At 40.5% G+C, this 27914-nt stretch overlaps 1 protein-coding gene across 1 annotated transcript in view; it reads right to left on the bottom strand.

The window, feature by feature from the left end:
- LOC126092046 (protein unc-80 homolog) overlaps positions 1-27914 on the bottom strand; it is a 1190994-nt gene that overhangs the window by 598455 nt on the left and 564625 nt on the right. The window contains exons 20-21 of the mRNA XM_049907452.1: positions 9326-9570; positions 7350-7588 (exon numbers count right to left, since the gene is read on the bottom strand). Coding sequence (XP_049763409.1) covers positions 7350-7588; positions 9326-9570 — 484 coding nt within the window. The remainder of the gene's footprint in view (positions 1-7349; positions 7589-9325; positions 9571-27914) is intronic.

Below are 27914 nucleotides of genomic sequence, written 5' to 3'. Positions count from 1 at the left end.
AAAACATTGGAGACTTGTCTCATAGTGGTCACCCATCATCACCAACATCAACTGATGACTGCTACAAACATATTATGGCTCAGAGGTACTGCAAGTATAAAGTAACAGAACTGTGTAATGACTTCTTAGAGGCAACTGGGAGGGTTATGTCAATCCAGAGAGTATGCAGCCATCTTCACATGATTAGCTTGGCCTCTAGGCATCCATTATGAGCAAAAGTACAAAAACACCAGTGCTGTGGTGTGTGAAGAAGTTGGACAAGGGAACACCTGGAATGGAACCTGGTAGTGTCAGATTCTCTTCATAGTTTTCTGCAGGATTTGTCTTTCACCTGATGATCACCATATAAGAGTAGAGAATCAGTGAGGTACCAATGCATGTCTTTCATGAAATAACACGATTTCAGCACAGAGCTGCATCAGACATGTTTTGAGCCAGTTTCATGCAAAGGTGTCAGAGTACCTGTGCAGTGTTGGGACAAGATCCTCCAAGTAATTGTCTGACTATACAGTTAACATTTCTCATTTCCACAATGAGTTCATCTTTCAAGATGATAACACACAAGCACACCCCAGCTACCTCATCACATTTTATTAATCAACTGAAAGGAGTGGTCTGTGGTATGTACTGCCATGAACCTGGGTAAGCATGCTTGGGACCAGTTCAGACTTGTAATGCATTGTTGCAGCAACCCTCCTCACACAATGAACAACCCCAGTATGGCTATCTTAAAAGGGTGGGACAGCTCTGAGGAACACCTCAACCAAATTGTGAAAATAATACCCAGGAAGATCCAAGCATGTTACAGTGCACAGTGTGGAGCAACATGATAACGTATGTTTCCCAGTGGGTAATTTTAATTCCACAGATGTACCAAAGATGTAAATTTCTGAGTAGGCTGCCTGTATTTTGGTTACTGTCAATCTCACAGTGCATCACACATGAAAAGTGTAACTCAAGGGTGAGACAACCACTCATCCACAGCAGACTGATGCATGGAGTGCAGAAACATGCAACAGTAACTTTCATTAAATGAATCCATGGTCACACAACAAGAGGAAAAGAGTACAAAGGAAATAAAAAAAAGAGATGTGGGAAGGTGGATAGTGAGAATAACTGAGGGAGAGTAAAGGGGGAGTGAGAAAAAGGACAGAAAGGTGAAGATGAAGAGGGAGCAAAGAGAAGGAAGAGAGAAGAGAGAGGGGTTTAAAAGGAGGAGAGGGGAGGGATAGAAAGGAGAGAGGGGGGAGGGAGAGGGTGAGGGAGAATGCTCGTGTAGGGGCGGGGGCTGAATGGTGGGAGAAGGCAGTGAATGTTCTGGATGCAAAAGGGATGGTATGGACAGAAGAGAGAAAGCAGGGAATGATCTGGAGTGTTGTGGACAGAAGAGAACAGAAAAGGCAAGGTGAGGCAGAGACAACATATTAGAGAAGGTTTAGGCCAGCAGGATAATGTTCTTTGAGAGAGGAAGTAGAATGTCAGAAGTTTGAACATGGTAGGGAAGCCAGAAAATCTGAAAAGGGAAATGCTAAGGATCTATCTAGATTTAATGGGGGGTCAGTGAAGTGAAACAGAGACAAGGATTTCTGGTCAGATGAGTATAGGGCAGTATCAACAACAGCAGAAAATAATATAATGGGAGTAGGATTCTTTATGAATAAGAGGGTAGGACGGACAGTTACTACGAACAGTTCAGTGACTGGGTTGATCTCATCGGAATCAACAACAAACCAACATTGAAAACAATAGTTCAGCCAAAGATGAAGAGATCCCAAAAGCATATGAGGATATTGAATGGGTAATTCAGTATTTCAAGGGAGATAAAATCTAATAGTCATGGGGAATTAGAATGCGGTAGTAGGGGAAGGAGCAGAAGAAATGGTTATGGGAGAATAGGGGATTGGTACTAAAAATGAGACAGGAGAAAGACTAATTTAATTATGCATTAAATTTCAACTAGTAATAGTGAATACTCTGTTCAAGAACAACAGGAGGAGGAGGAGGTATACTTGGAAAGGGCTGGGACATATGGGAAAATTTCAGTTAGATTGCATCATGGTCAGGCACAGATTCCGAAACTAGATACTGGATTGCAAGGTGTATTGAGGGGCAGATATAGACTCAGATCACTATCTAGTAGTGATGAAGAGTAGGCTGAAGTTCAAGAGACTAGGCAGGAAGAATCACTGCACAAAGAAGGAATGAAGAGATATGTTTGAAGTTTTCTGAGGCTATAGATACTGTGTATGGAATAGCTCAGTACATAGATCAGTTGAAGAGGAATGGGAATCTCTGAAAAAGCACAATCACAGATTGAAAATAAAAACAAAGAAGGTAACTGTAAAGAGTACATGAGTAACAGATGAAATACTTCAGATGATCGATGAAAGAAGGAAGTACAAAAATGTTCAAGGAAATTCAGGAATACAGAAATACAGTTCACTTAGAAATGAAATTTGTAGGAAGTGCAGGGAAGCTCAGGCAAAATGGCTGCATGAAATCTGTGAAGAAACTGAAAAAGAAATGACTGTTGGAAGAACTGACTCAGCAAATATAAAAGTCAAAACAACCTTCATGAAATTAAAAGCAAGATTGGTAATTCCACTATTAAATGCAGCGGAAACAGCAGATGGGTGAAGGCTTCTATGAGGATAAAGACTTCTCTGATGACATGATAGAAGAAGAAACAAGACTCAATATAGCAGAGATAGGGGATCCAGTATTAGAATCAGCTTTTAAAACAGCTTTGGAAGACTTAAGATCAAATGAGGAAGAAGGGATATATAATAAACCAGATGCTGCCTGATTTCACTATGGGAAATTGGTACATAATCTCCCTAAAAACTATTGATGAAGCAAGAATAAATATCTTTTATTACTATGAACTTCTCTTCTTACATTTATTCATGTAAATTGCACTTCAAATACAGATACATCTACATCTACACAGATATTCTGCACGCGACCGTATGGTGCATAACAGAGGGTGTATATATTACATATAAACTTTATGTTGAGTGAAAATATCATAATGTTAGGAATTATTATTCTGATGTCATAGATATATTTTACTGATATGAAAATTTATCTCTGGATATTAAAATAAATATTTTTCTTTCTGACTCAAAATAAATTGAAAATTCTTTTAAGTCTGAAATATTACTTTGTCATGCTCAAGCCAAGGTTAATGCAAGTTCTGCAAGTGTGGTATTATGTACAGATAAATTTTCAGCAATCAAAGATAACTGTACTGTGTTAACTGAAAATCATATTTCCTAAATAACTTTAAAATGCAGGTTGTTCAGAAACTAGAATGTCAGAAGTGAAAGAAAACTGATCATCTTTCCTTCTCGTCCTCTATGTTAAGTCTCACCTGTCCTGCAGTTCTGGGTGATTTTCCGAAAATCCATATCTTTTCCTTCACCCTTCTTCCTTCCCCTTCAACCCTCCTGCCTGACAAAGGAGCCACTGGCTCTGAAAACTTGCCAATTACAAACGTATGTTATGCGTGTGTTCTGCCACTGCTGGCTGAGTAGAATACACTTAAATACTGTTGTGAATAATTGATTGTTTTCATTGTTATAAAACTAACTGTAAGCTACTTTTGGGAATTAAATTAAAATTAACACACAAGCGTCCTCCTGTACAAAGCAGTGGCCACATTTATGTAAATGGTAAGGAGAGGAAAAGGTTTCCGTTTCACAGCAAGAACAAATTTTTGAAATTAAACATTGATAATTATTATTTAATGGTAAATCTACTTAGATGAAAGGCAGCAAGCCTCTATACATCGAATGGCACAGAGAGCCACTAAAACAAGACACTACAAGAGCTAAGCAATAAGACCAAACAGACAAGTGATAAGAAAAAGATAATGTGGCATCTTTCCTTTATATAGTAGTTCACGGAATCATTATGCCACCGAGAAATCTAAATTTCTATACACTCCTTGTGGCAAATATTCTTTGTTCAGCGTGTATCACTGTAATTACTTTTACCATTAATTAGAGGCATCACAATAACATTTCATCAGGATTTCTAAAATCATTGGGGGACGTGGCAACAAAATGTCTATTCACGCTGTTGTGTAGAATGTACGAATCCATTGATATACCATCAGACTTTCAGAAAATCTTCATCCACAAAATTCTGAAGATTATAAGAGCTGATACGTCTAAGAATTATTGAAGAATCACTTTAGCAGCTTATGCATCCAAGTTGTTGAGAAGAATAATACAAAGAAGAATGGAAAAGATAACTGAGGATGTGTTAGATGATGATCAGTTTGGCTTTAGGAAAGGTAAAGACACCAGAGAGGCGATTCTGATGCTGTGGTTGGTAATGGAAGCATGACTAAAGAAAAATCAAGACACATTCACAGGATTCGTCAACCTGGAAAAAGTGTTTAACAATGTAAAATGGTGTTTGAAATTCTGAGAAAAATAGGGATAAGCGATAGTGAAAGATGGATAATATACAAAATGTACAAGAGCCAAGAGGGAACAATAAGAACGGAAGACCAAGAAAGAAGTCCTCAGATTAGAAAGGATGTGAGGCAGGGATGTAGTCTTTTGCCCCTACTGTTGAATCTATACAATGAAGAAGCAGTGACAGAAATAAAAGAAATATTCAAGAGTGGAATCAAAATTCAAGATGAAAGAATATCAATTGTTAGATTCGCTGATGACATTGCTATCCTCAGTGAAAGTGAAGAAGAATTACAGGATCTGTTAAATGAAATGAACAGCCTAATGAGTACAGAATATGGATTGAGAGTTAATCAGAGAAACACAAAAGTAATAAGAAGTAGCAGAAATGAGAATAGTGAGAATCTTAACATCACAACTGGTGACCACGAAATAGATGTAGTTAAAGAGTTCTGCTACCTAGGCTTCAAAATAACCTATGACAGATGGAGCAAAGAGGACATAGAAAGCAGACTAGCATTCGGGACAAGGGCATTCCTGGCCCACAGAAGTCTACTCTTAACAAACACAGGCCTTAATTTAGAATTAAATTCCTGAGAATGTATGTTTAGAGCACAGCATTTTATGGCAGTGAAACAAAGATTTTGGGAAAACCAGAAAATAAGAGAATCAAAACATTTGAGACGTGGTTCTACAGAAGAATTTTGACAATTATGTGGACTGATAAGGTAAGGAATGAGGAGGTTTTCTGGAGAATCAGTGAGGAAAGGAACATATGACAAACACTGAAAAGACAGGATGGTGGGACATCTGTTAAGACATCACACAATAACTTCCAAGGTACTAGAGGGAGCTGTACAGGGTAAAAACTAAAGAGGAAAACAGAGATTGGAATACATCTATCAAATAATTGAGGACATAGGTTGCAACTGCTACTCTGCGATGAAGAGGTTGGCACAGGAGAGGAATTCATGGCCCAGAGGACTGTGAGAACATAAGATGTGTTTGAGATAGAAGCCCATCTCCACCACATACTGCACTTTTACAATCCCTCTCTTCTGTCCACACCACTCCTTCTCCATGCAGATCATGCACTGACTTCACGTACCACCCTTTCCTCTTCTCCCTACCCCATCATGTGGCATTCTCCCTCTCCATCCCTTCTTTTCAACCCTTCTCTCTCCTTTCCCTTTCTCCCACTTCACGTTCACCTTCTCCCTCCCTCTTTCTACATCTCTTTTTGTTATACCCTCTGCACTCTTATCATCTTATTATGAGGCTATGGGGTCATCTGTCCAAAGAACTGCCTCTTTCCTGCTACCACCTTCTAGTGTCCTTCTTACCCCCTCACCAACTCCATCAGCTCAGTCAACTGCTTTCAATAATCAACAATCAATAATTAGTCTTACTGATACAACACAAGTGTGCATTCATGCGTCTATCTGGGTGTGTATGAATGTGGGTACTACTGCTAGAAAAAGAGCTAAGCTCAAAGCTAGTGTGACTGCTGTTTTCTGTTATATGTTTTTGTTCTCCACACATCAATCCAACATACGTGAGTGGCTGACTTTCCTTATTTCACATATTGCTCCATCCCAGAATTTTCATTAATGTTATACACATTCTTACTCAAATTTGTAGCTACTCATTATATGATATCCAATTTGATATAAAAATTTGAATGACATACACTTGTTGTAAAACCAATACGTAAAAAGATTTTCTGATCAATACCTTGAATATGTCTGATACATGTGCTGAAAGAAAAAGATTTATAAAGCTTTTGTTCCATATCTAAGTTATTCTTTGGGTTTCATAACTCTTCTTTATTTTTCCATTCTCCACATAAATCTACATCTACATGTGTCCAGGAACCCAAACATCTTGACCACTTGTTTAACAGCATATTAGTCTCCCTTTGGAATACAATGCAGCAGCAATTCTGCATGATGTGGATTTGACAAATCCTTGGTAAGTTTATGGAGTATGTAAAACCAGATGTCTATGTATGCATGGCCACACAGTTCCCAAAAATTACGAGCTAAAGCTTTGTAGATATAGAACTGGCAATCAACAGTGTCCCGTATGTGTTCCATCGAGTTTAAATCACGTGAACTTGGTGGCCAAGACATCACCTTGAGTTCACTATCATGCTCCTCAAATTACTGTATCACAGATCTAGCCTTGTGATAAGAACAGTTATTGTACTGGAAATTGTCATCACTGCCAGGGAAGACATCAAGTACAAAGTAATGCAGATAGTTAGCAGTAATATTTATGTAATCCACAGCTATCATGGTATGTCTAATTACTACCAAAGGTCTCATGAAAGCCCAGGTGAAAGTACTTCCATAGCATAATAATGATCGTACCAGCCTGCACTTATAGCGTGATACATGTTCTGAGCAGCTGTTTACCTAGCTGACAGCATATCAAAGCACAAATACTGTCTTGGTGCAACAGGAAAAATGATTCAAACGATGACATGTTTCCACTGATCCACAGTTTAATCTCAGAGATATGTGCTCACTGTAATCGTAACTGATGATGTTGTTGAGTTAACATGGGAACGTGTATGACTCATCTCCCATTGAAACATGTATGGCTCATCTCCCACAGAGCCTCATGTTCAAAATGTACTCTGAATGGTGGGCTCTGAAACACTTATGCAAGGACAAGTATTGTACTCTGTTGGCAGATCTGCCAAACATCACCCTTACCCTGGTTTACAATGTGAGCAAGCCTCTAAAGTCCATTTTCTGTTATGGGGCATGGACATCAACGCAAAGTTTAAGTTGTGTTTTTTATATCTATTATGCACTAAAAGAATGCATAAAAAAGTATTGAACTCTTTAGCTATGTTAACATGTAAGACAGTTCAATCAGGTTTAAAATAGGTAATAAGTTAATTAAAATACTTACTGAGAGGTGACAGCAATGAACTGGGGTCCACACAGAATCCAACATATGCATGGAATAAATCAATTGTATCAGAAACAGTTTGACGACGTACAAGCTCACGCAAGAAATGAGCAAACATTTTCTGGTTTATGCGGTGAAGCTTCCCTAATAATGACTGCACTTGTGAGCGTAGGAAGTCTGCTGGTGGTCCTCTTTGGCTATCTCCACAACCATGTGGGCAACCTAGGTGTTTGATGACCCTGAAAATTTTTCACAATCAATGAACTCAAGATCTTGTTCTTTTGAGTTCCTAGTGAAGATGCCTAATAACTGGAATTTACTCATACAAAACCACAATGCAGTGTTGAAGCATAATAATAAAATGATTTCTGACATAAAATACTCATCAAAAGAATGTAAGAAAGGTTAGTAAGTACAGGAAACAGCAAAACAGATTAGTTAATATTTCAACAATATTATGAAAAGAATAGTTGCAACTCACCATATAGCAGTGATATTGTGTCGCAGATAGGCACAACAAAATGAGCTTTTGGCCAACAAGGCCTTCATCCATCAGCGATAGAACACACACACACACACACACACACACACACACACACACACACACACACACACACAAATACAACTCACACTCACATGACTGCAGTCTCTGAGTGCTGAAGCATGATGGAAGATGCAACCGTGTAGTAGGGGTTGGGAGGAGGTTAGGTTGGGGATAGCAGAATAGGGGTGGGAGATGGTAAAGTGCTGCTTGTGGGAGCACACAGGGACGAGATGGAGGCAGGGTAGGGAGTTGGTGAAGTTGGGAGGTTTGACAGAGGGAAGGGGACGGTTAGCAGAAAAGGAGAGAGGTAAAAAGACTATGGGTGTTTTGGTGGAATAGAGGATTGTGTAGTGCTACAATGGGAACAAGGATGGGGCTAGAGGGTAAGGACAAAGACTAGTGACAGTTGAGGCCAGGAGGGTTACAGGAATGTAGGATGTATTACAGGGAGAGTTCCCACCTGTGCAACTCAGAGAAGCTGGTGTTGGTGGGAAGAATCTAGATGGCACAGGCTGTAAAGCACTCATTGAAATGAATGAATACCCAGTCTGAAAATATGGACATTTTTGATTTGGCTTTATTGTGAGTATTACTGATACTGAATGAAACATCATTTTATTAGTGCACCTATTCTTGCATTTTGATGGCAAAGGGCAGCACTAGATAAATATTGCCAGTTGAAATGTTGAGCATTAGGAATAGCTATATGTTGTAGTACCTGGCTACAGAGGAAGTGGCTGCAGGGGCATCACGCTGAAAGGAGATCACTTCAAAAACAGAGTGAAGGTGTGTAGAGGACACTAAATGTGAGAATGAGTTTACAGAGGATACTAATATCCTGTGGGATGGAAGCAAATATGAAGCTCATGGTATGAATAACATATAAAAAGGACAGAGGCCAATTGAAAGATAGAAGAACAGGTATTGGAGAGAAATGAAAATTGATGATGGCAAGATTTTAAAAAGGGCAGTGTTGGTGGGCAAGTTCCCCATTTGTGTAATTCAGAAAAGCTGGATTTGGAGGGAGAATGTGTTCAAGTGAAGAGTAAAAGGAACTAGACCACAATGGAAGTAGAAAAGTGAAACATGTGAGCATGACTACTAACAAATAGCTGTTTTCCAATTTCTCTGTTCTCTCTTACATCCTTAGTATTTCCTTTCCCTGCAACCATACTTCAGTTATGTTTATATATTTATGCATGAATTTCACAATGAGTAAATCTGTTTTTCATATTGTTATTTTTATTACATGTTTACACGACACAGTTCAGAGATGAAAGTGAGCATTCAACCCAATATGCGCATGAATTAGTGTGTGGAATTGCCCAAAATTCAAACACAGTCTGTGTTTGGATTTTGAGCAGTACAAATACAATCTACAATGAAATCACATCTCATAGATGTACAAAAATGTTTTTATATCAATCTTTACCTTGTAATGCTACTCATAGCCATTGTGTGAGGTGACAATGGTTTTATGCCAGATGGTCCTGCCTCTGTTGCTTTCACTTCATGAGCCACATTACTACTAGTTCCTGTCACTTTTTCTTTTCCTGATCCTTTTTCACATTCTTTCAGCACTCCAAGTTCTATTAGAAGCTCTAACAGGTTGAGAATCACTTCACATACACGAAGAGTGCAACATACATTATCTCGCATTGCAGCACAGTGAACTGCCTGTGTGTTAAAAAAATACATATAGAAGTTAGATAAACAATTATCTGCTTTTTATTAAATAAGCTTACATTCGTCACTCATTTGATAGGCCTAATAGTGAGGATGTCCTCATACATGTGAAACAAGTAAGAAAAGATAGTATAGCAATGAAAATGATGAATTTTTGAAAATATAAGTATGGAGAAACAAAAAATCTACTCACCAAGTGGCGGCAGGAGAACACGCATATAAGAAAGTATTACAATTAACTAGCTTTTGGAGCCAGCAGCTCTTTCTACTGGCAGACGGGTTGAAGTGGAAGACTTTAATCTTTCCTTCTCATCCCGTATGGTGAGTCTCCCCTAAGCCAGGGTTATGGCTGACTTTTCCAAACTCTACCCCTTTTACTAAACCACACCTGTCCCCTGTCCTTTTCCTTCACCCATCTTCCTTCCCCTTCAACCCTTCTGCCAGAAGAAGGAGCCACTGGCTCCAAAAGCTAGCAAATTGTAATATTTTTTATGTATGCTTTGTCCTGCTGCTGGTGAGTAGATTTTGTAGTATCCGTTACTTAAATGATAGTATAGGACACATATATTACACAATAATGTGGACAAATGACCAGTCACATGCAGGTAAGAGGTTTGTGGCACAGAGTAACCACCAGGCTGAAGCCTGTCAGTGCACAGGAAATGTGCATGCTAACAAGAGGAGGGTAAGACGTAAGATGTGTAAAACAAGGAAATGGTGCAGGAGTAATGGGAGACAAGAGAGGAGTTGACAGGTGATTCTCATATGCAGCAGCAAAGTGAGATAAGATAACAATAATGAAACTGAGCAATGTTGCATGGGACAGACAGAGGAAGAGGGGGTAGAAACAGACAGAGAAATGTCAGAAAAAGATGGATAGAGGGCCTCGGCAATGGAGAAATGATATGGAGAATCGTGTTGGAGAAAAGAATGACAGAAGGATTTGGGAAAGCGGCTGTTGACAAAGATGACTAGCAGAGATTTTGGCCATGGGACAACAAGAATGTGTGATATGATGTAGGAACAATTTTCATCTTCTATTTTGGGTGGTTGGGTTTGCAATTAGTCACTGCCATTCTTGCAGATAGATAACTGATTAATTTCCAGATCACAGTGGCTACAGGTATGTTTTTGTCACATGACAAATGACACAAGAAACTTGTTTCTGAAATAGTTGGACAGGATAGTGTTGTACGTAAAAACTCGTAAAATTACTGGCTCATTTCATTAATTCTTACTTTTCACTTCAGATACACCATATACAGGTGTCGCTGTAGGGAGGCATTTTTCAATGTCTTGTGGATGAAAATGTCAAAATAAAGGCACTGCTGGTAATAACTAAGTTTGGTGTGAACTGAAATTTTTCATGGAATCATCCGAGAATGTAAGAGGTATGTATTGAGAACAATATATTTTTGCCTTATGCAGGTCACAATAGGTACTATTGATAGTCGAGTGCCCAGCGCGTCAAAGGGTACTCGGTGTTGTGATTCAGAGCAAGTAAGCGGTAGGCGGCTAAGCGAGCAGGGCGAATTTCGGCAAGATGGCCAACCGCGTTTACAATTGTTTAACGGCCATGTGTGTCACCCAAAGCCATGGGCCTGACCTCCAGCAAATATGTAAATTGTGTTAATCAAGTGATTTGTTTGATGTGTTTAAGCGTTCATTTGTGCACCGTAATTTCGCGACAACCACACCAGACACCCAAAATTTGGATTGCAGTGAGGATTGTGTATTCAGTGCCACATGAAGAATATTGGCATGTGGCAACATTATTAGGTGATCTGTGATGGGTTAACCATTATTACTTTGTCAGAGAAAGGGAGTAACTGCCTCATTCGTACTATTTAGACAAAAGATCTAGAATATTAAGACCAAACTATGTACTGATTGTTGCTACCTGACATCCTAATTAGCTTTGTTGGATTTGATACGAAACAATTCCCATGCAAATATTAACTGTTCAGCCTTTATCAGTTGCACATGATCGAACTATTTTTAAACTGTTAGGCTACAATCCACTAGTCAATAACGGTGGGATCAATAGGAAGAGTTTCATCGTGGCATTCCGTGAAAGGGCATTGTACAATTTTCAGACAGACAATAAGAGAAGCAGAATAACAACAAATGGTTTAATCGTGCTTATCGCGAAAGAACATTGGCAGTGATGATGAAGTTTGGTTTGTGGGGCACACAACCGCATGGTCATCAGCACCCGTACAAATTCCCAACTTTTACACAATCTAATTTGTTCACAATCCAATTGAGCCTCTATCTTGAATGATGATGATGATGATGATTTGTTGAGGGCAACACAAACACCCAGTACCCAGGCAGAGAAAAATCCCCAACTCGGCCGGGAATCGAACCTGGCACCCAGTGATCCTGAGGCAGCATCGCTAGCCACTAGACCATAAGCTGCAGACACACTGGCAATATTAAGACAATAAGCAAAAGTTCATATGGTACTGAAAACTTCACATTAGTTTACGTATGCATGAACAATTGAAAAACTGTGTGAAAAACAACGTTGTGAAAATCTGTGTAAGAATCTTTGGACAATGCATTATGACATAACTGCAAAAATGCAGGATAACAGAACATAATAATACCTCATAATTAAAAGTAATTGACAGTATCAGATGACAGGGACAGTGTTAATAAACTGTACTGTGGAGTACTAGCAAGGAAATTCATGTGAAAAACAGTGCAAAGTGAATATTAACGAGAGACATCGGTAGACATTATTGCGATGTAACTGATCGCATATTCATTATGAGCCTGTCAGAGAAGTGTTGTACTGTGACCTTATGCATGAAACTGGCTTTAAACCATTTTAAAATCTTGTAAATTGATGTGGACCCATAAACTACTATGTAGGCAATAATGCGAGTGGCCAATGTTATTGTTGAGTGACGTCACACAGACGAGCTCAGCAGCCCTGTCAAAGAATGTCAGTCAGGAAGTAATTCAACACAACCCCAGTTCCAACCGCATGAGAGTTTCACCGGCATAGACAAGATACACCAAGAAGCGAACAACACGCTGCCGAGGCTGACATCTTCTGGTGAAGCTATGAAGTATCCTGTCCACAGCGCCATCTGGCCACCGATCAGCGAACTTCAACAACTGTGACTACATGCCCCGTGCCAGGCAGCCTGTGACAGCGATGCGTCGGCCAACAGTCACTGCACGGAATGAGCCAACAGCAGCAGCAGTGACACGACTAGTAGCGCGACTGGACTACCAGGAAACATGACGCGCACCAAACATCAAATTCTGCGGCAAGCGTTGGTGTTACGTGGTGAGTGAAGACAACTTGCCAGTGCAATAATAATTTATATTACACTATCTGCAGAGTATATAACTAACTTTAATCACATTTTGTAATGCTACAAGAATTATACAGTAATTTTTCCTTCCATTTCGGAATTTTCTGGCTCCGCAGTAGTGTGTCTATGTGTGCATATTTTTGTTTTTTTATGTTTTCACCAGCAAGGCAGTGGCGAATAGATTTTAAGACTTATGCTGCAGCATTAACTGTTGATTACAGATTTTATAGTATTAACTGGTGATATTGGTGTATTTTTGATGCTTTGGTGTGAGGTGATGAATATTACCATTTGTGTTTTATTTCATGTAAATTGGTGAGGCTTAAAGAAGAAGAAAGAAAGAAAGAAATCTTGTGTGAATAGGTATGTTTCTGTTTAAAGCTAGTTGAAGTACTGTTGCCATCATTTTGTTTAAATTGTCCGGTGGAAACCAAGCAGGAGATTCTGGAGGTAAAAGCTGAGAAGAAGGAGATAGGGCAGGAGAAGAGAGGTGATTCAGGAATTAGTTACTGTGGACTGTCAATAGAAAGCCCATTAGCACATCCTACCAATTACCTCGAGACACCAATTAAACCCGGGAGTAGTAAATCAAGCATTGTAGAGGGAGGACAGCAAGACATGCTATTGGTGATATTAAAAAAGACTGATGCTGCAATTGAAGCCACCAATAAGGAAATCAGAGCCACTGAGCGGGACATGGAGGAAACAAAGCATGAAATCAAGGAGGACAATAAAACAACTGAAGAAAAGATTGAAGGCAAAGTTGAAGCCATCAATAAGAAAATCAAAGCCATCAATCAGAAAATCAAGGAAACCAATAGAATAACCCAAGAAAAGATTGACATCATCAATGAAAAGATTCAGATGACATTATGAGAAAAAGAAAATTTGAATACAGAATTACAGGATTATAAGGAAGAGGTGAGAAAATCTCCGAGGAAAGAGAAGGCAGATTCCAGAAGAACATAAACCTGCTCTGAGAAGATACGAAGAAGATGGGAGAGGAGATAACCGGGAAAGCCCATGAAGAGGTTCAAGAAGTTCAGGAAGAATTAGGGATAAGGATGGAAGAGATAATGCAGAAGTAACAACAATGTGAAGTAGCTGTTAAGGGACTAGGCAACAAACAGACTGAATAATCTTGAAATATACAAAATGCAATAGCAGTGCAGGTGGAAGAAGATAATAGGCGGATTGCACAGGATACGCAACATTTACAAGCCAAAATCCAAGAATTAGAAACAAAAACTGAGGAGATTGATAGAAATACAGGTAATGCAAAACTAGCTATAGGGGAAGGTAAAGTACTAACATTAATGAGTGGTGATAATAGGCATCCATGAGCCCATGTGAGACAAAAATATAAGCCAAAGGGATCAAAGCAACTCACGATTTTTGCGAGAAGACTGAGAGGCATTTTTCCAACACATTTTTGAGGCAAAAACAAAATTCAATTTGTGATAGATAGAATGGAAAGTGAAGCTTTTACATGAAGAGTGAAGAAGGAAGATGAAGTTAGTAGTTACGAGCTGTCTGAAGGAGAGTTTCTAAAGAAGTACTGATCAAAGAGTAATCAATGTGCAATATTGGAAAACCTGCTACATTGCAAGTATCTTAATAATTGGAAAGGTACCTTGAGAGAATTTGCTAAGCATTTATGAGAACTGAATGAAACTTCGGAGCAACCCTTAAATGATGAGATAATGATTTCTGCAATTAAGAGAAGATTAAGATGGAGGATACAAGAAACTTTGTCTGGAAGCCTGATTAAAGATAGAGAAGCCCTAACAGAGATATTGGTGCAATAGTAATGTACACGTAGGCAAGAGAATAGTCAAGCAGGTGAGTAGGACCAAAGAGAAGAGCATTACCAATGGAATCAGTTTAATAATCAATCGTTCAACCGAGGAAGAGGTCACAGTAGGTACTGTTGATAGTGGACCTGCTCGATCCCTTGCCTGTGCCAAAAGGAAATTACACCTAAATTGTAGTTGCAGAAGAATTAGTCGAGCGCTCCGTGCACCAGAGGGTAGTCAGTGTTGTTGGCTAAGTGAACAGGGCAGATTTTGACAGGACAGCCGGCCATGTTTACAACTGTTTATGGCCATGTTTACAACTGTTTAATGGTCATATGCATCACCCAAAGCCGTGGGATTGACCTCCAGCAAATATGGTAATGGTGTTAACTGAATGATTTGTTTGATGTTCATTTGTGCACCGTGATTGTGTGACAACCGAGCCTGACACCCACAATTTGAACTGAAGTGAGGATTGTGTGTACAATGACACATGAAGAATATTGGCATGAGATAGCATTAATAGGCGACCTGTGATGATTTAACTGTTATTACTTTGGGAGTAACTGCCTCATTTGTGCTGTTTAGACAAAAGATATAGAACATTAAGAACAAACTATGTACCAGCTACTGCTACCTGACATTGTAATTACCTTTATTGAATTTGATACGAAACAACTCCCATGCAAATAGTATTCGATCAGCCTTTATCAGTTGCACACGAACAAACTATTTTTAAACTGTTAGGCTACCATCCACTAATCAATAATGGTGGGTTTAATAGGGAGTGTTCCAAAAGGTACAGTTCAGTGCCAAGTAAAACTACTTTTGGAGGGTATGTTAAAGTTCTGGAGGAAAAAGTGGAGGCGACCTGTCAGATTGTTTCAACAGTAAGAATGCCAGCAATGAATACACCAAAAAAGGGTTTAGTAGATATAGGATGATTTTTTTCCACTGTGCACAAAGTGTATGAACTGACTGATGAGAGGATACGGAACAAAAAATGTCTAGTGAAATTATGTCTGGAAATGCATGGTTTCCATGTTAGAGACCTTTTATTGAGTCATACATTGTTACAGAGTCTGCGGTCTAACATGCACTGTACCATGCAGCCACAGTTACAGTATGCATTGAAAATGGTTTCCATGGGCCTCAAAGCAAGCATGTACGCATTTTAGAATATTCTGTCTCACACTTTCACATTGAACAGGCTGCATCCAAACAGTGTCAAGGCAGCATGAATACACTGCTCCAGTGTCTCCACATCTGGAATGGGCTTTGCATACACAACACTTCTGAGATGGTCTCATAACCAGAAATCGCACAGATTGAGTTCCAGTGAACAAGCAGGCCATGCAACTGGACCTCCTCATTTGACCCATTGACCAGGGAAGACACGATTGAGATGCGTCCATACATTAACACTGAAGTGGGCTGGAGCGCCAACATATAGCAGCCACATAATGCTTCTAATTAGCAATGACACTTCTTGCTGCAGGGAAAGCAAAGTCATCCACAAGAAACACCAAAAGTTCTGGCCTGTAAGGTGACATATAAGAAACACTGATCCCAAAATATGGTCACCAATTATCCCGGCCCATACATTACGACTGCATTGATGCTGATAATATGCTGTCTGCATTGTGTGTATTGTATTGTATGTTAACTGGGGGCCTAGAAATGACAGAGGCTCCGTCCCCGCTGCAGTCGCAGTGGTCCACAACCCCACAACGAATACCGCAGTCCACTTCACCCCTCCGCTGCCCCACACCAAACCCAGGGTTATTGTGCGGTTCGGCCCCCGGTGGAGCCCCCAGGGAATGTCTCACACCAGACGAGTGTAACCCCTATGTTTGCATGGTAGAGTAATGGTGGTGTACGCATATGCGGAGAACTTGTTTGCGCAGCAATCGCTGACATAGTGTAACTGAGGCGGAATAAGGGGAACCAGCCCACATTCGCCGAGGCAGATGGAAAACCACCTAAAAACCATCCACAGACTGGCCGGTTCACCGGACATCGTCACACGGATTTGTGCCGGGGACCAGGTGCTCCTTCCTGCCCAGAAAGCCGTGCGTTAGACCGCACGGCCAACCGGGTGAGCTGCTGTCTGCATACTATCCCGCATATGACTGTTATGAAAGTTGAAGATACCACTCTGTGTAAAGCTGGCCTCATTTGTGAATAGGATGGATGACACAAATACTGGAATCATGGTTGCCTGGTGAAGAAACCAGTGACAAGACTGCTCCTGACATGGAAAGTCTGTCACTAGTAAGCCCTGCACATGCTGTAAGTGATAATGGTAGTAACAATTGTCATGGAGAATGTTCCACATGGTCATCTGATGTACCCTGTACTGGCAGACCAACTGCCTGGTACTGACATGGCAGTCGCCTTCCACAGTATTAATAGCATTTTCCTCCAAGTGTGGTTTCCGAACATTTCGGGCACATTCTTCATAATTTTATGCTTCCTGAAATGACCCTGTCTCAGACAAATGGCGAAATACTGTTGCAAACATTGAATGGTGTGGTTTTGATGGTGGAACAGGTTTCCTCATACAACCTTGCTGTCTGCCACCCACTGCCATTTGCCTTTCTGTAAATAAACACCTCGTCGGCAAGCTCTTAATTAGAATATCGAACCATTGTGTACAACGCCATTCACATCCACTACGAGGTGAGTCAGCAAGAGAGGTGAACTAGACACAACATTACCAATTGCTGTGGCAGGAGAGGGCACTAGGGCATGACGTATGAGGAGCAGTACCACCCTCTAGGAGGAAACCATGCATACTGTAACTGTGGCTTCATGGTACATCACTTACTACACTGCACTCTATGTAACAAAGTATGATTGAATAAATGGTTTCTAGCAAAGAAACCATGCATTTCTGGACATAAATTCATTAGTCCTTTTTGTTCCATAAATTCATTAGACCTTTTTGTTCTCTATCCTCTCATTGATGAACCCACAGAGTTTGTTCACGGTGGAAAAAATCACCCTGTATACGACTGCAGTAAGTGGCTTATAGATGTGTTGATACAAATAGTGTTCATGTCATTTCTTATGATCTGCTGGTGGAATTGGTCCTCAAAGGAGAATTAATTATGGATTAAAGTATGGTTGGCAAGTGCCCACCCGGCTAACCACGTGGTCCAACGTGCTGCTTCCCGAGCGGGAAGGTGTACCTGTCCCCAGCACGAATCCGCCCCGTGGATTAATATCAAGGTCCGGTGTGCTGGACAGGCAGTGGATGATTATTAAGGCGGCTTTCCATCTGCCTCGGAAAATGCGGGCTGGTTCCCCTCATTTACACTATGTCAGCGATTGCTGCACAAACAATGTCTCCACATACATGTACACCATAATTTCTCTACCATGCAAACATCTGGAGTTACACTCATCTGGTATGAGATGTTCCCAGGGAGGTCAACTGGGGGCCAAGACACACAAGAACCCTGGGTTAGGTGTGGGGTGGAGGTGAGGTGGGTGGAGTGCTGTGGCCTGTTGTGGGGTTGTGAACCACTGAGGGCTAAAGTGCTTCGAAGCCTCTCCATCGTTTGTAGGTCCCCAGTTCAATACACACAATACACAATGGTTGGCAAAAAGGTTTACAGGTCTTAAAAGCCACAGTGACATCCAAGGACTCTGTTGGTAGTAAGACAGGAATGGTGGACATGGAATGAGGGACATGATTAGTGCCTTGGTCATAGGAAGGGAGACTGCATGCAACTAGTAAGATATATTGGTAATGAAGGTAGTGATTTTAAACTGGGAACTTTGTGACCACTCAGAACTGGTGAACCAGATGCAAGACCTGTGGAATAAGATTTTTGGAGTTTTGGGTGGAGTTGATAAGTAGGTGAACAGTGGGATTGTTAGTGTGGAGAGGAAGATGGATTCAGATGGGAGGTATTTGGATAAACCTAATGTTCCGAGGAGCTTTTTGCCGTCATGTTGGGCATCTGAGATTGGTTCCCACTAGTAAAGTTTGAAAGCTGTTGTGTCAGTTTGTAACGCCAGAAATGCATATCCTCCTATTTCCATCTATTGTACTATAATTTTTTCCTATTTTTGTTACCTGACTATATGACATTTCTGTGTCTTTATATATTGTAATTGTTTTACTGTTTGTGTGTGTATATATATATATATATATATATATATATATATATATATATATATATAATAGAGGGAAACATTCCACGTGGGAAAAATATATTTAAAAAGAAAGATGATGAGACTTACCAAACAGAAGCGCTGGCAGGTCGATAGACACACAAACAAACACAAACATACACACAAAATCTAGCTTTCGCAACCAACGGTTGCCTCGTCAGGAAAGAGGGAAGGAGAAGGAAAGACAAAAGGATATGGGTTTTAAGGGAGAGGGTAAGGAGTCATTCCAATCCCGGGAGCGGAAAGACTTACCTTAGGGGGAAAAAAGGACAGGTATACACTCGCGCGCACACACACACATATCCATCCATCCATACAAGACACAAGCTTGTGTCTTGTATGGATGGATGGATATGTGTGTGTGTGCGCGCGAGTGTATACCTGTCCTTTTTTCCCCCTAAGGTAAGTCTTTCCGCTCCCGGGATTGGAATGACTCCTTACCCTCTCCCTTAAAACCCATATCCTTTTGTCTTTCCTTCTCCTTCCCTCTTTCCTGACGAGGCAACCGTTGGTTGCGAAAGCTAGATTTTGTGTGTATGTTTGTGTTTGTTTGTGTGTCTATCGACCTGCCAGCGCTTCTGTTTGGTAAGTCTCATCATCTTTCTTTTTAAATATATATATATATATATATATATATATATATATATATATATATATATATATATATATATATATATTGGCAATGCAATTGGGACAATGAGCAACAAAGGTTCATGCTAAGTTGCTGTAATTTTGTGATGCAACAATTTTAAAAGTTTGAAAAGCTGAGATCTGCCATACAGTTCTAAAACTTTACGTGCTTCCAGTCTTCCTTCTTGGTTGATTGAAGGTTTGAAGCCGTCGATCGAGGATGTGGCGACAGTCACTCATTGTCGGCCGTCGCTGTTGCATATATATATATATATATATATATATATATATAAAGATGATGATATATAAAGATGATCAGACTTACCAAACAAAAGCGCTGGCAGGTCGATAGACACACAAACAAACACAAACATACACACAAAATTCTAGCTTTCGCAACCAACGGTTGCCTCGTCAGGAAAGAGGGAAGGAGAAGGAAAGACAAAAGGATATGGGTTTTAAGGGAGAGGGTAAGGAGTCATTCCAATCCCGGGAGCGGAAAGACTTACCTTAGAGGGAAAAAAGGACAGGTATACACTCGCGCACACACACACATATCCATCCACACATACACAGACACAAGCAGACATTTGTAATATATTTATGCATTTATGTTTGTTTGTTTTGTGAATATTATTTGTATTTATACGCTGGGTCTGGCCTAGGGAAAACTATGCTATCGAACGGATACATCGATAGGTCGTGTGGAGAACCAAAGTGTTGAGGATCTTTGGTAGTGTTAACTCTGTCGCGTGGAGCGCAGGCAGAGGGAGTCTGGCTGGAGTAGCGAGTGGAGGAGGTGTGTTGTGTGACGCTCTCGCGAGTTGCCGCACTTTCGGGGTTTGGCAGAATGTAATTGTGCTCGACTTGCGATGATAGTTTCTGACATGGTGTCGCGGACGGGAAGCATTATCTGGCGCACATCAAGAGCCCGTTTCGTCTGATGATCATGTCGAGAAGAAGGCGCGCCAACATCCAGCTTTTGCAACAGCGACGGCCGACAATGAGTGACTGTCGCCACATCCTCGATCGACGGCTTCAAACCTTCAATCAACCAAGAAGGAAGACTGGAAGCACGTAAAGTTTTAGAACTGTATGGCAGATCTCAGCTTTTCAAACTTTTAAAATTGTTGCATCACAAAATTACAGCAACTTAGCATGAACCTTTGTTGCTCATTGTCCCAATTGCATTGCCAAGCAGGGTCCCTTCCTTTTCCGGAATGAACCCGAGTGTCGTTGAAATTCAATCATTGCACTTCACTACTTTAATTTCAAAGTTCAGTTAAAGTATTCATAGCTGGCTACAATATTCAGATTACACAAGCACAAATTAAGAGTGTGAGTTTTGTTACCGTATTTTAGCTTACCTGTGACTGCAGCTCAGCTTGGTACGTACTAAATTTTACTATTGTTAATTGTTCAGAATCATTTAATTCAAGTTCAAAGTTAAATCTCTTATTTCTAAATTGCGTAGATTCAAGTAGCTTTTGAAATGATTGTTGAGGTAGTCCAAGACTAACCGTATTTTACTGAATTTCGATGTGCTTCAGATAGAAAGCTCACTATTAACTTCAGTCACTAAATTAACTTTCGATTTTCCGGTTTTATTAATTCTTTTGCTAAATTAAGTCAGAGTGTAGCGAAATTTATTACTTCTGACAAACTTTCAGTTTTCACACTACACTTGTCAACCTTCAGTTGCCACGCTTCTAGTGCTAATTATATGTGTAATAATCTTTCTTTTTCAGTTACTACAGTAATTGTCCTTAGGACTGGCGACCGTAATTTCCCCCAAATCTCAAATATCTAATTATCGCTAGTTGATTGTTAACGTAACGGCCGCACATTTACTTTCTTTATTAACTTTACCCCTTTTTCAAAATTAATTTCCACCAGTTTCATTAGCATTTTTCCTTTCATTTAGATGTAACCCTTTCCTCCCTCTTTACCGACAGTCTAACTTCGGTGACGATTGCTTTTCCCAGATTTCCATTAGGTACACGCGGTTTAATTTTTCACTGTCATTAAGGTCGATAAGTGAGGGGGAGGTTACACGTGGCGACCTCGTGACAGGACAATCTTCGGATTTGAGGTTATTCTGGACACGAATTTTGCATTGTGCAAATCTCGTAACAAAGTACTGGTTACGAAATGGTCGATACGTCAGCGAGAATATTAATGTGAGCAATCCTAATCAGATTTGAGATTTGGCATTTATATTGAAAATTATTAAAATGAGTGAAGGCAACAATTGCCAAAATTTGGTAGACTTGGATACGGAACAATTGGTCGAACAGTGGGAAACGCGCACCGCGGTACCCATTGTTCAGGGGCAGGCGGCTAGCATGAAAGACGCGACCGCCGAATCGCATCAAAGAGCAGAAATGGAATTCCAAACTTTAGAAAATGTTTCGGAATCGGAAGTGAAAATCAAATCTGAATCCCTTGATGACGAATACGGGAGGACAATTAAAGAGGAAGCCGCTACGGAAGTAAAATCGGTAGTTTCCAGGAATTTAACTGATTTATTGAATGTTTTGATTAACGAAATCAAGAGTCAATCGGCCAAGCAAGATCAGGTTGCCAAGCAAGAGGCTCAGACTGCCAAGCAAGAAGCTCAGTTTGAAAAAATTGAACGGATGCTACACATTAAGAACAAAGCTATTAACGTTGTTAACAACAATGTTGGAGTTGTTAACACAAAAGTTGATAAAATCAAAGAAGATATTGTTGTAATTAATACCGAAATCGGTAATCTTAAACAGGAAATGATAGGCGTTCAGGCAGAAATTGCGAGCATAAATACTCGTTTTTATTCCGAAATTATCAGAATCGAGAAAAGTGTAGGAGAATCAGTTGCTCCGATCATCGAGAATAAGGTGACGGAACAAATTCAATTAGTGAAAAAAGAGGATCAAAAGAAGGTGGAAACTTTAAAGGCTTTAGTATCCGAAGTAGATACCAAAGTGACGAAGCAGGCTAATACCTGCGAAGAGAAAAAAAGGGAAGTAGAAACGCTTGCGACAACCACTTGCCAAGTAATTACGAGAGTGTCGGAATTAGAAAAGAAACTTGACGAAAAACAGAGCTATGTGCCAACCTATGCACATAGTTATGTATTGTTGACGAAAGAGGAGCGGTTCGACCCCTTGAAAAAAGGCGGTATACACGCGACGGATTTCATTAAGAATTGTGAAAGAGTTTTCCCCAGATCATGGACTAATGAGAGAAAAATTAATGCGATTATTGATGTGTTGGCTGGTGATGCCAAGTGTTGGGGCTTAAACCTCAACATTATGAACCTGACTTTTGACGAATTTAAAAATTTGTTTCTGGCTGAATACTGGTCAGAGCGAAAACAGCAAAGTGTCTGGCGCGAATTTGTCGTATCGGGGCCTTTCGATGCGAATTCACGCGGCTCGATGAAGGAGTTTTATGAGGGCTGGATCCGCAAGTTGGAATACATGCATGATCGCCGCACGGAATCCGAAATAGTCTGGGAACTCTACAAGAAGCTTCCAGATGATACAAAACGATACGTAGGAAGCAATTACAGGACAATCAATGATTTCCTGGAAAGAGTTGAGGACGAGGACTATTGGCGCAATAATCGCGACAGTGGTAGAGGCCGTGGTAACAACAACGGGTACCACAACAACGATAACTATGGGAATAATGCATACCGCAACCATGGTAGCAATAATAATAATGGTTCGGACCGTAATAACAATCGGTACAATGCAAATAATAACAGGAATGACGGAAACCAGTATCATACTAATGTGATACGGGCTTCACAGAATAGTAATAAGGCCAGAGGGTGTGATCAGCCGCCTCAGCAGCATCCGGGGAGCGTATCTGCTGGGACGAGACAGGGAAACCATTAGCCGCGCCGGTGAGGGGCCGACCGGGCGTGGAGAAATTTTGGCGGCCCAATAACAGGAGAAAACCCAGGTGTCGTCGTTATGAAAATTCCGTGTGGAATAATCAACGGCGGGGGAGTGTGCCAGTGTTAGGAGAAAGGAGTGCGCCCACAAGTAGTAGATCAGCTGTATACACGGCAGTAGGAAGTACATTCACTGTCAGTGAGAACAATTTAAGTAGTGTTCCGGAAATCGATTATAAAGTGGCAGCTGTAATACCCACAGCGGAACTGGAGATTGAGTTTATGAATGATTCGCAAGTGTTGAGAGAAGGACAGATGTCGGATAAAACGTCCGTCATCGAGCGAGGGGATGCAGGGAGGGCTGAGGTCTGGTTAAGGCAGTTCGGTCGCTTATACGACGAACTAAGAGATTATAGGGGTCTGTATGGGAGAAGTGTTTATGGGGAGCGCGTGCAGGATTTGCCGCATCTCGTCCCGCAGGAAGATAGTGTTTGTGAAGTGATAGAAAGTTCTGGCCCTAACCGGCAGACTTTACCAGAAATAATTCATGTTAATGGAGAGCACGAGCAAGATTCGTCGTGTTTCGTCCCGCAAGAGTTGGATGTTGAAGTAGTAACGGAAAGTTCTGGCCCTAACCGGCAGACTTTACCAAAAGTTATAGTGGTAGAAGTAGCCGACCCATCCGACGCAAACCTCCAGTTTAAACATTGCGAGAGTATTAAGGAGAAAGATTACGAGAATTTTAGTGATAGCCGGACACGATTGGTAGAAAAGCACGTAGATTACAACGAGTATGAGGTTAGAGCTGACGTTATACGGTCAGACGGTAGCAGTGTGGGTTGCGCAGATCTAGAGGAAGTAATTGCAGATACTACTGGGCACATTCCTCCAGGTAGATTGGCAGATGAGATCAATCTGACCAAAGAGGAATCAACGAAGGTGACAATTAATGAATTGATAGCAAAGCAACACTCACTAGTTGACGAGTTAGAGAAAAAGGTTTCGGTTTTGGAGGCGAAGCTACAGACTAAGCCTCAGGACAAACGTGTTGAAATTAAAACTGTATGTGAACAGAGGCTGAAAAAGCCACCAGATAAGCCGGATTTAGGATCAAAGCCGGATGGTTTTTTCTGGAATGACCTGGATATAGACGAGGATTTACTGTAGGAAAATAAAGAAACAGTCGAGGACAAGAGTAGACAGGTAGTAGTGTCTGTTAATATGCACGATCTGCAACTAAACGTGTTGATTGACACCGATGCAGAATCGAGTGCTGTATCTGGGAAAATATTTGAGTTACTGAAAGACAGACCCGGCATCGTAGTTATGCCAGTAACAGGAGTGAAAATTACGGTGGTACTGGGAAGGCCAGTAAACCGGTCACAAAACAGATTTTTGTCAACTTCGAGATATGTGGGGCACGATTTGAACAAGAGTTTGTCGTTGTGCCAGATTTAACTACGGAAGTAATTATCGGGTTAGATTGGCTATTAAAGTATCGTGCAGTGATTAATTGCGAAAGCAAAACTTTGACATGTACGTCACAAGATAAAACAATAGTAGTTAGTTTTGACGAGGCAGGAGACGGTGTGCATAGGCAATACCAGCCTATATACATTGTTAACTGGCCGGATGGTATTGACGTAGGTATGAATCTGAACTACTGTAATGTGAAGAACCTCGGCATTGACAATAATGTAGAAAGTGAATTGGAAAGTATTGTAGACGGTGTGTCAAACGTAACACACGAACAAAGACGAGGCCGACTTTCCCGTACCTATTGCCATCACAACCATAGGGCATGGGGCAAATATGAAGCAGAATTTAAGAGAATTATGAACACCTTGAGACATGAATCGACGGGATTTTCTCCAGAGGAAATCCTGTTGGATGAAAGAATTAAAAGTTTAGTGGAAGAGATAATCAAATTCCCTCCACGGATTAACATTAGTATTGGTGTGGAAAAAGATCGTTTGCGAGAAGTAATGAAGCTAAAAGCCGATGCTCGCATACGTCGTCATGACGCTAAGGCGCGTTTTGCTAAGTTTGCAATCGGAGACTTAGTACTTGTAAAAGCTCATGAGAAATCGAGCGAGATAGACCATGAAATCTCTAAATTTAAGTTTGTTTATAATGGACCATATAAAGTCATTGGTATACCTCACACAAATGCTTATTGCTTAGAGTATCCAATCTCTGGAAAACTATTAGGTATACGGAACATTGTAGACTTGAAATTGTACGAACCTAGGATCGATTAATACCACACAATGGGTAATTTGTACAGTATGTAAAATAGAGTGTAAGATTTAACGATTTGCTAGATTGCCATGCTTTTGACTGACCAAGGTCATTAAAGAAGTTGTAATTAATAAGTAATTAATGTTGATTAAATTATTTAAGAGTTACTGAATATTAATCAATTTAAAAATCCAAGCTGCTAGTTTAAGTTTTCAGCTGAGTCACAGTAGATTAAGGAATGTAAATATGCTTTTGTAACTAGCTGTCAGATTTCATGAATGTGTGTTTTACTAGTCATTTACGATGTACTTAGATGCTGTTTTAAGTTTCAGGCTAGTACATGCGTATGATGATGGACAGTGTTGAGTTATCCACTGTGATAGTATTGAGAGACTCCTTGAGATTACTCGGGAGTGAGTTTTTCCTAAAGAATTCAGTGAAACGGACGTTCTGGAAATGCCGTTAACAGGCAGGCGCAACAATAGTGGCGAGGCGGAGCCACTGTCGGCTCTTGTGCCGCTGTCGGCATTCTTTGTACTTGCGAGTACGGAAGGTGGAGTTGTTTTTTTCTTCCCGGACAGCTGATGTGAAAGAATTCTGCTGTTAATATCTATATTTTTGTCGATCTGCTGTACATTATTTTCTTGTTTAGCGTTAAATAGATTCTCGTGACGAGAATATTAATTATGAAAAGGTTATACAAAATGTGTAGTCTATGTAATTATTTATTTGCGTATTTTGATCTACATGTTTTTATGACCATACACTCTAATTAATTTTGCAAATAGTATTCCATTTCTTATAGTGTTACGGATTTTGACGATTTTAGAATAGCTAAACCATTTTCTAAGTTTTCTACGAATTTTAATATGTTGCCAACCTGTTTTATTTTGTGCAAGATGACAGAGTGGAATAAGATTAGGAGTGTCTCCACTCAATTATTCATCATCATCATCATCATCATCATCATTTATTGCCTTATCGGGCCTTTAAGGCCTACAGCAAGAAGAACAAAAGGAAAAGTAAAGACAAAAAGACTTACAAAAGTACTCTATACAGTAGTAAAAGTTACATATGTACATTACAGCTTAAAGAAGAAACGAAAAAATAAACAGGGCATTCAATCAAAGGTTTAAAAGGCAAGAGGGATACATTACAGAAACAAAAAAACAAAAAAGAAAAAACACACACGCAGTGTCTGTCAATTACACGAGAGGAGGGAGCTGTTGCAGATGGCAGTCCATCTCATCCGGTCGTTGGCGTCCTCCTCCACGGCTGCTGGTTCCACTTCTTTCAGGATCGTTGTTATCCTATCCTTCCATCGAGTTCTTGGGCGTCCTCTAGGGCGTTTTCCTGTGGGTTGAGAGTGGAGGACTCTGTTTGGAAGGGATCCGTCTGCCCGTAGGATGTGGCCAAACCATTGGAGTCTCTTCTGTGCCAATATTCGTCCAATGTGTGGCTTTCCATACCGCTGGTATAAATCTTCTTTTTTTCTTCGTTCCCATTTACCTTCCATGGCATTGTAGATGGGTCCATATATCTTCCGAAGTACCTTCCTTTCAAATGCACATATTGCTTCTTCTGCTGTTGCTGATGTTGCCCAAGTTTCACAGCCGTATAAAAGTACTGGTCTCACCAGTGTCGTGTATAGGTGGATCTTGTTCTTCTGCGATATCAGCCGAGATCTGAAAAGATTGTTCAGGCTAAAGAACATGCGATTAGCATTTGTTATACGTTGCTGTACTTCTTTCGTTACTTCACTTCTATTTGTTAGTATGGAGCCCAGGTACTTGAACTCTTCAACTCGTTCGAAGGTATGCCTGTCGACATCAATGGAAGGAGGGAGATCTCGGCGGCGTGATACAACAAGATATTTAGTTTTTTCCTCGTTCACCACCAGCCCAATTTTCTCTGCATTGTGGAGGAATCGGGAAGTATCCCTGCGTACTTGCTCTAGAGTGTCGCCAAGGATCACAACATCATCAGCAAATGCCAAGATTGTGTCTGCTCCCACCATCTCCATCTCTCTGGTTCGACAAGTGTCACGGCTTACTTTTTCCAGGGCCAAATTGAATAATATTGGCGCCAATGGATCTCCTTGTCTCAATCCATTTTGTATACTGAATGATGGTGATAGTTGATTACCAAACCGCACTTGGGCCGTAGACTGAGAGTAGCAAGCAGCAATTAAGCGGATGTATTTTGATGGGATGCCAAGTTCCTCTAACGTTTCCCATAACGTGGCGCGGTCAATGCTGTCATAAG

The sequence above is a fragment of the Schistocerca cancellata genome, chromosome 7 (genome assembly GCF_023864275.1).
Source record: "Schistocerca cancellata isolate TAMUIC-IGC-003103 chromosome 7, iqSchCanc2.1, whole genome shotgun sequence".
Lineage (NCBI taxonomy): Eukaryota > Metazoa > Arthropoda > Insecta > Orthoptera > Acrididae > Schistocerca > Schistocerca cancellata.
The sequence above is the reverse complement of the archived record's forward strand: the minus strand, read 5'-3'. Positions and strand labels throughout refer to the sequence as shown.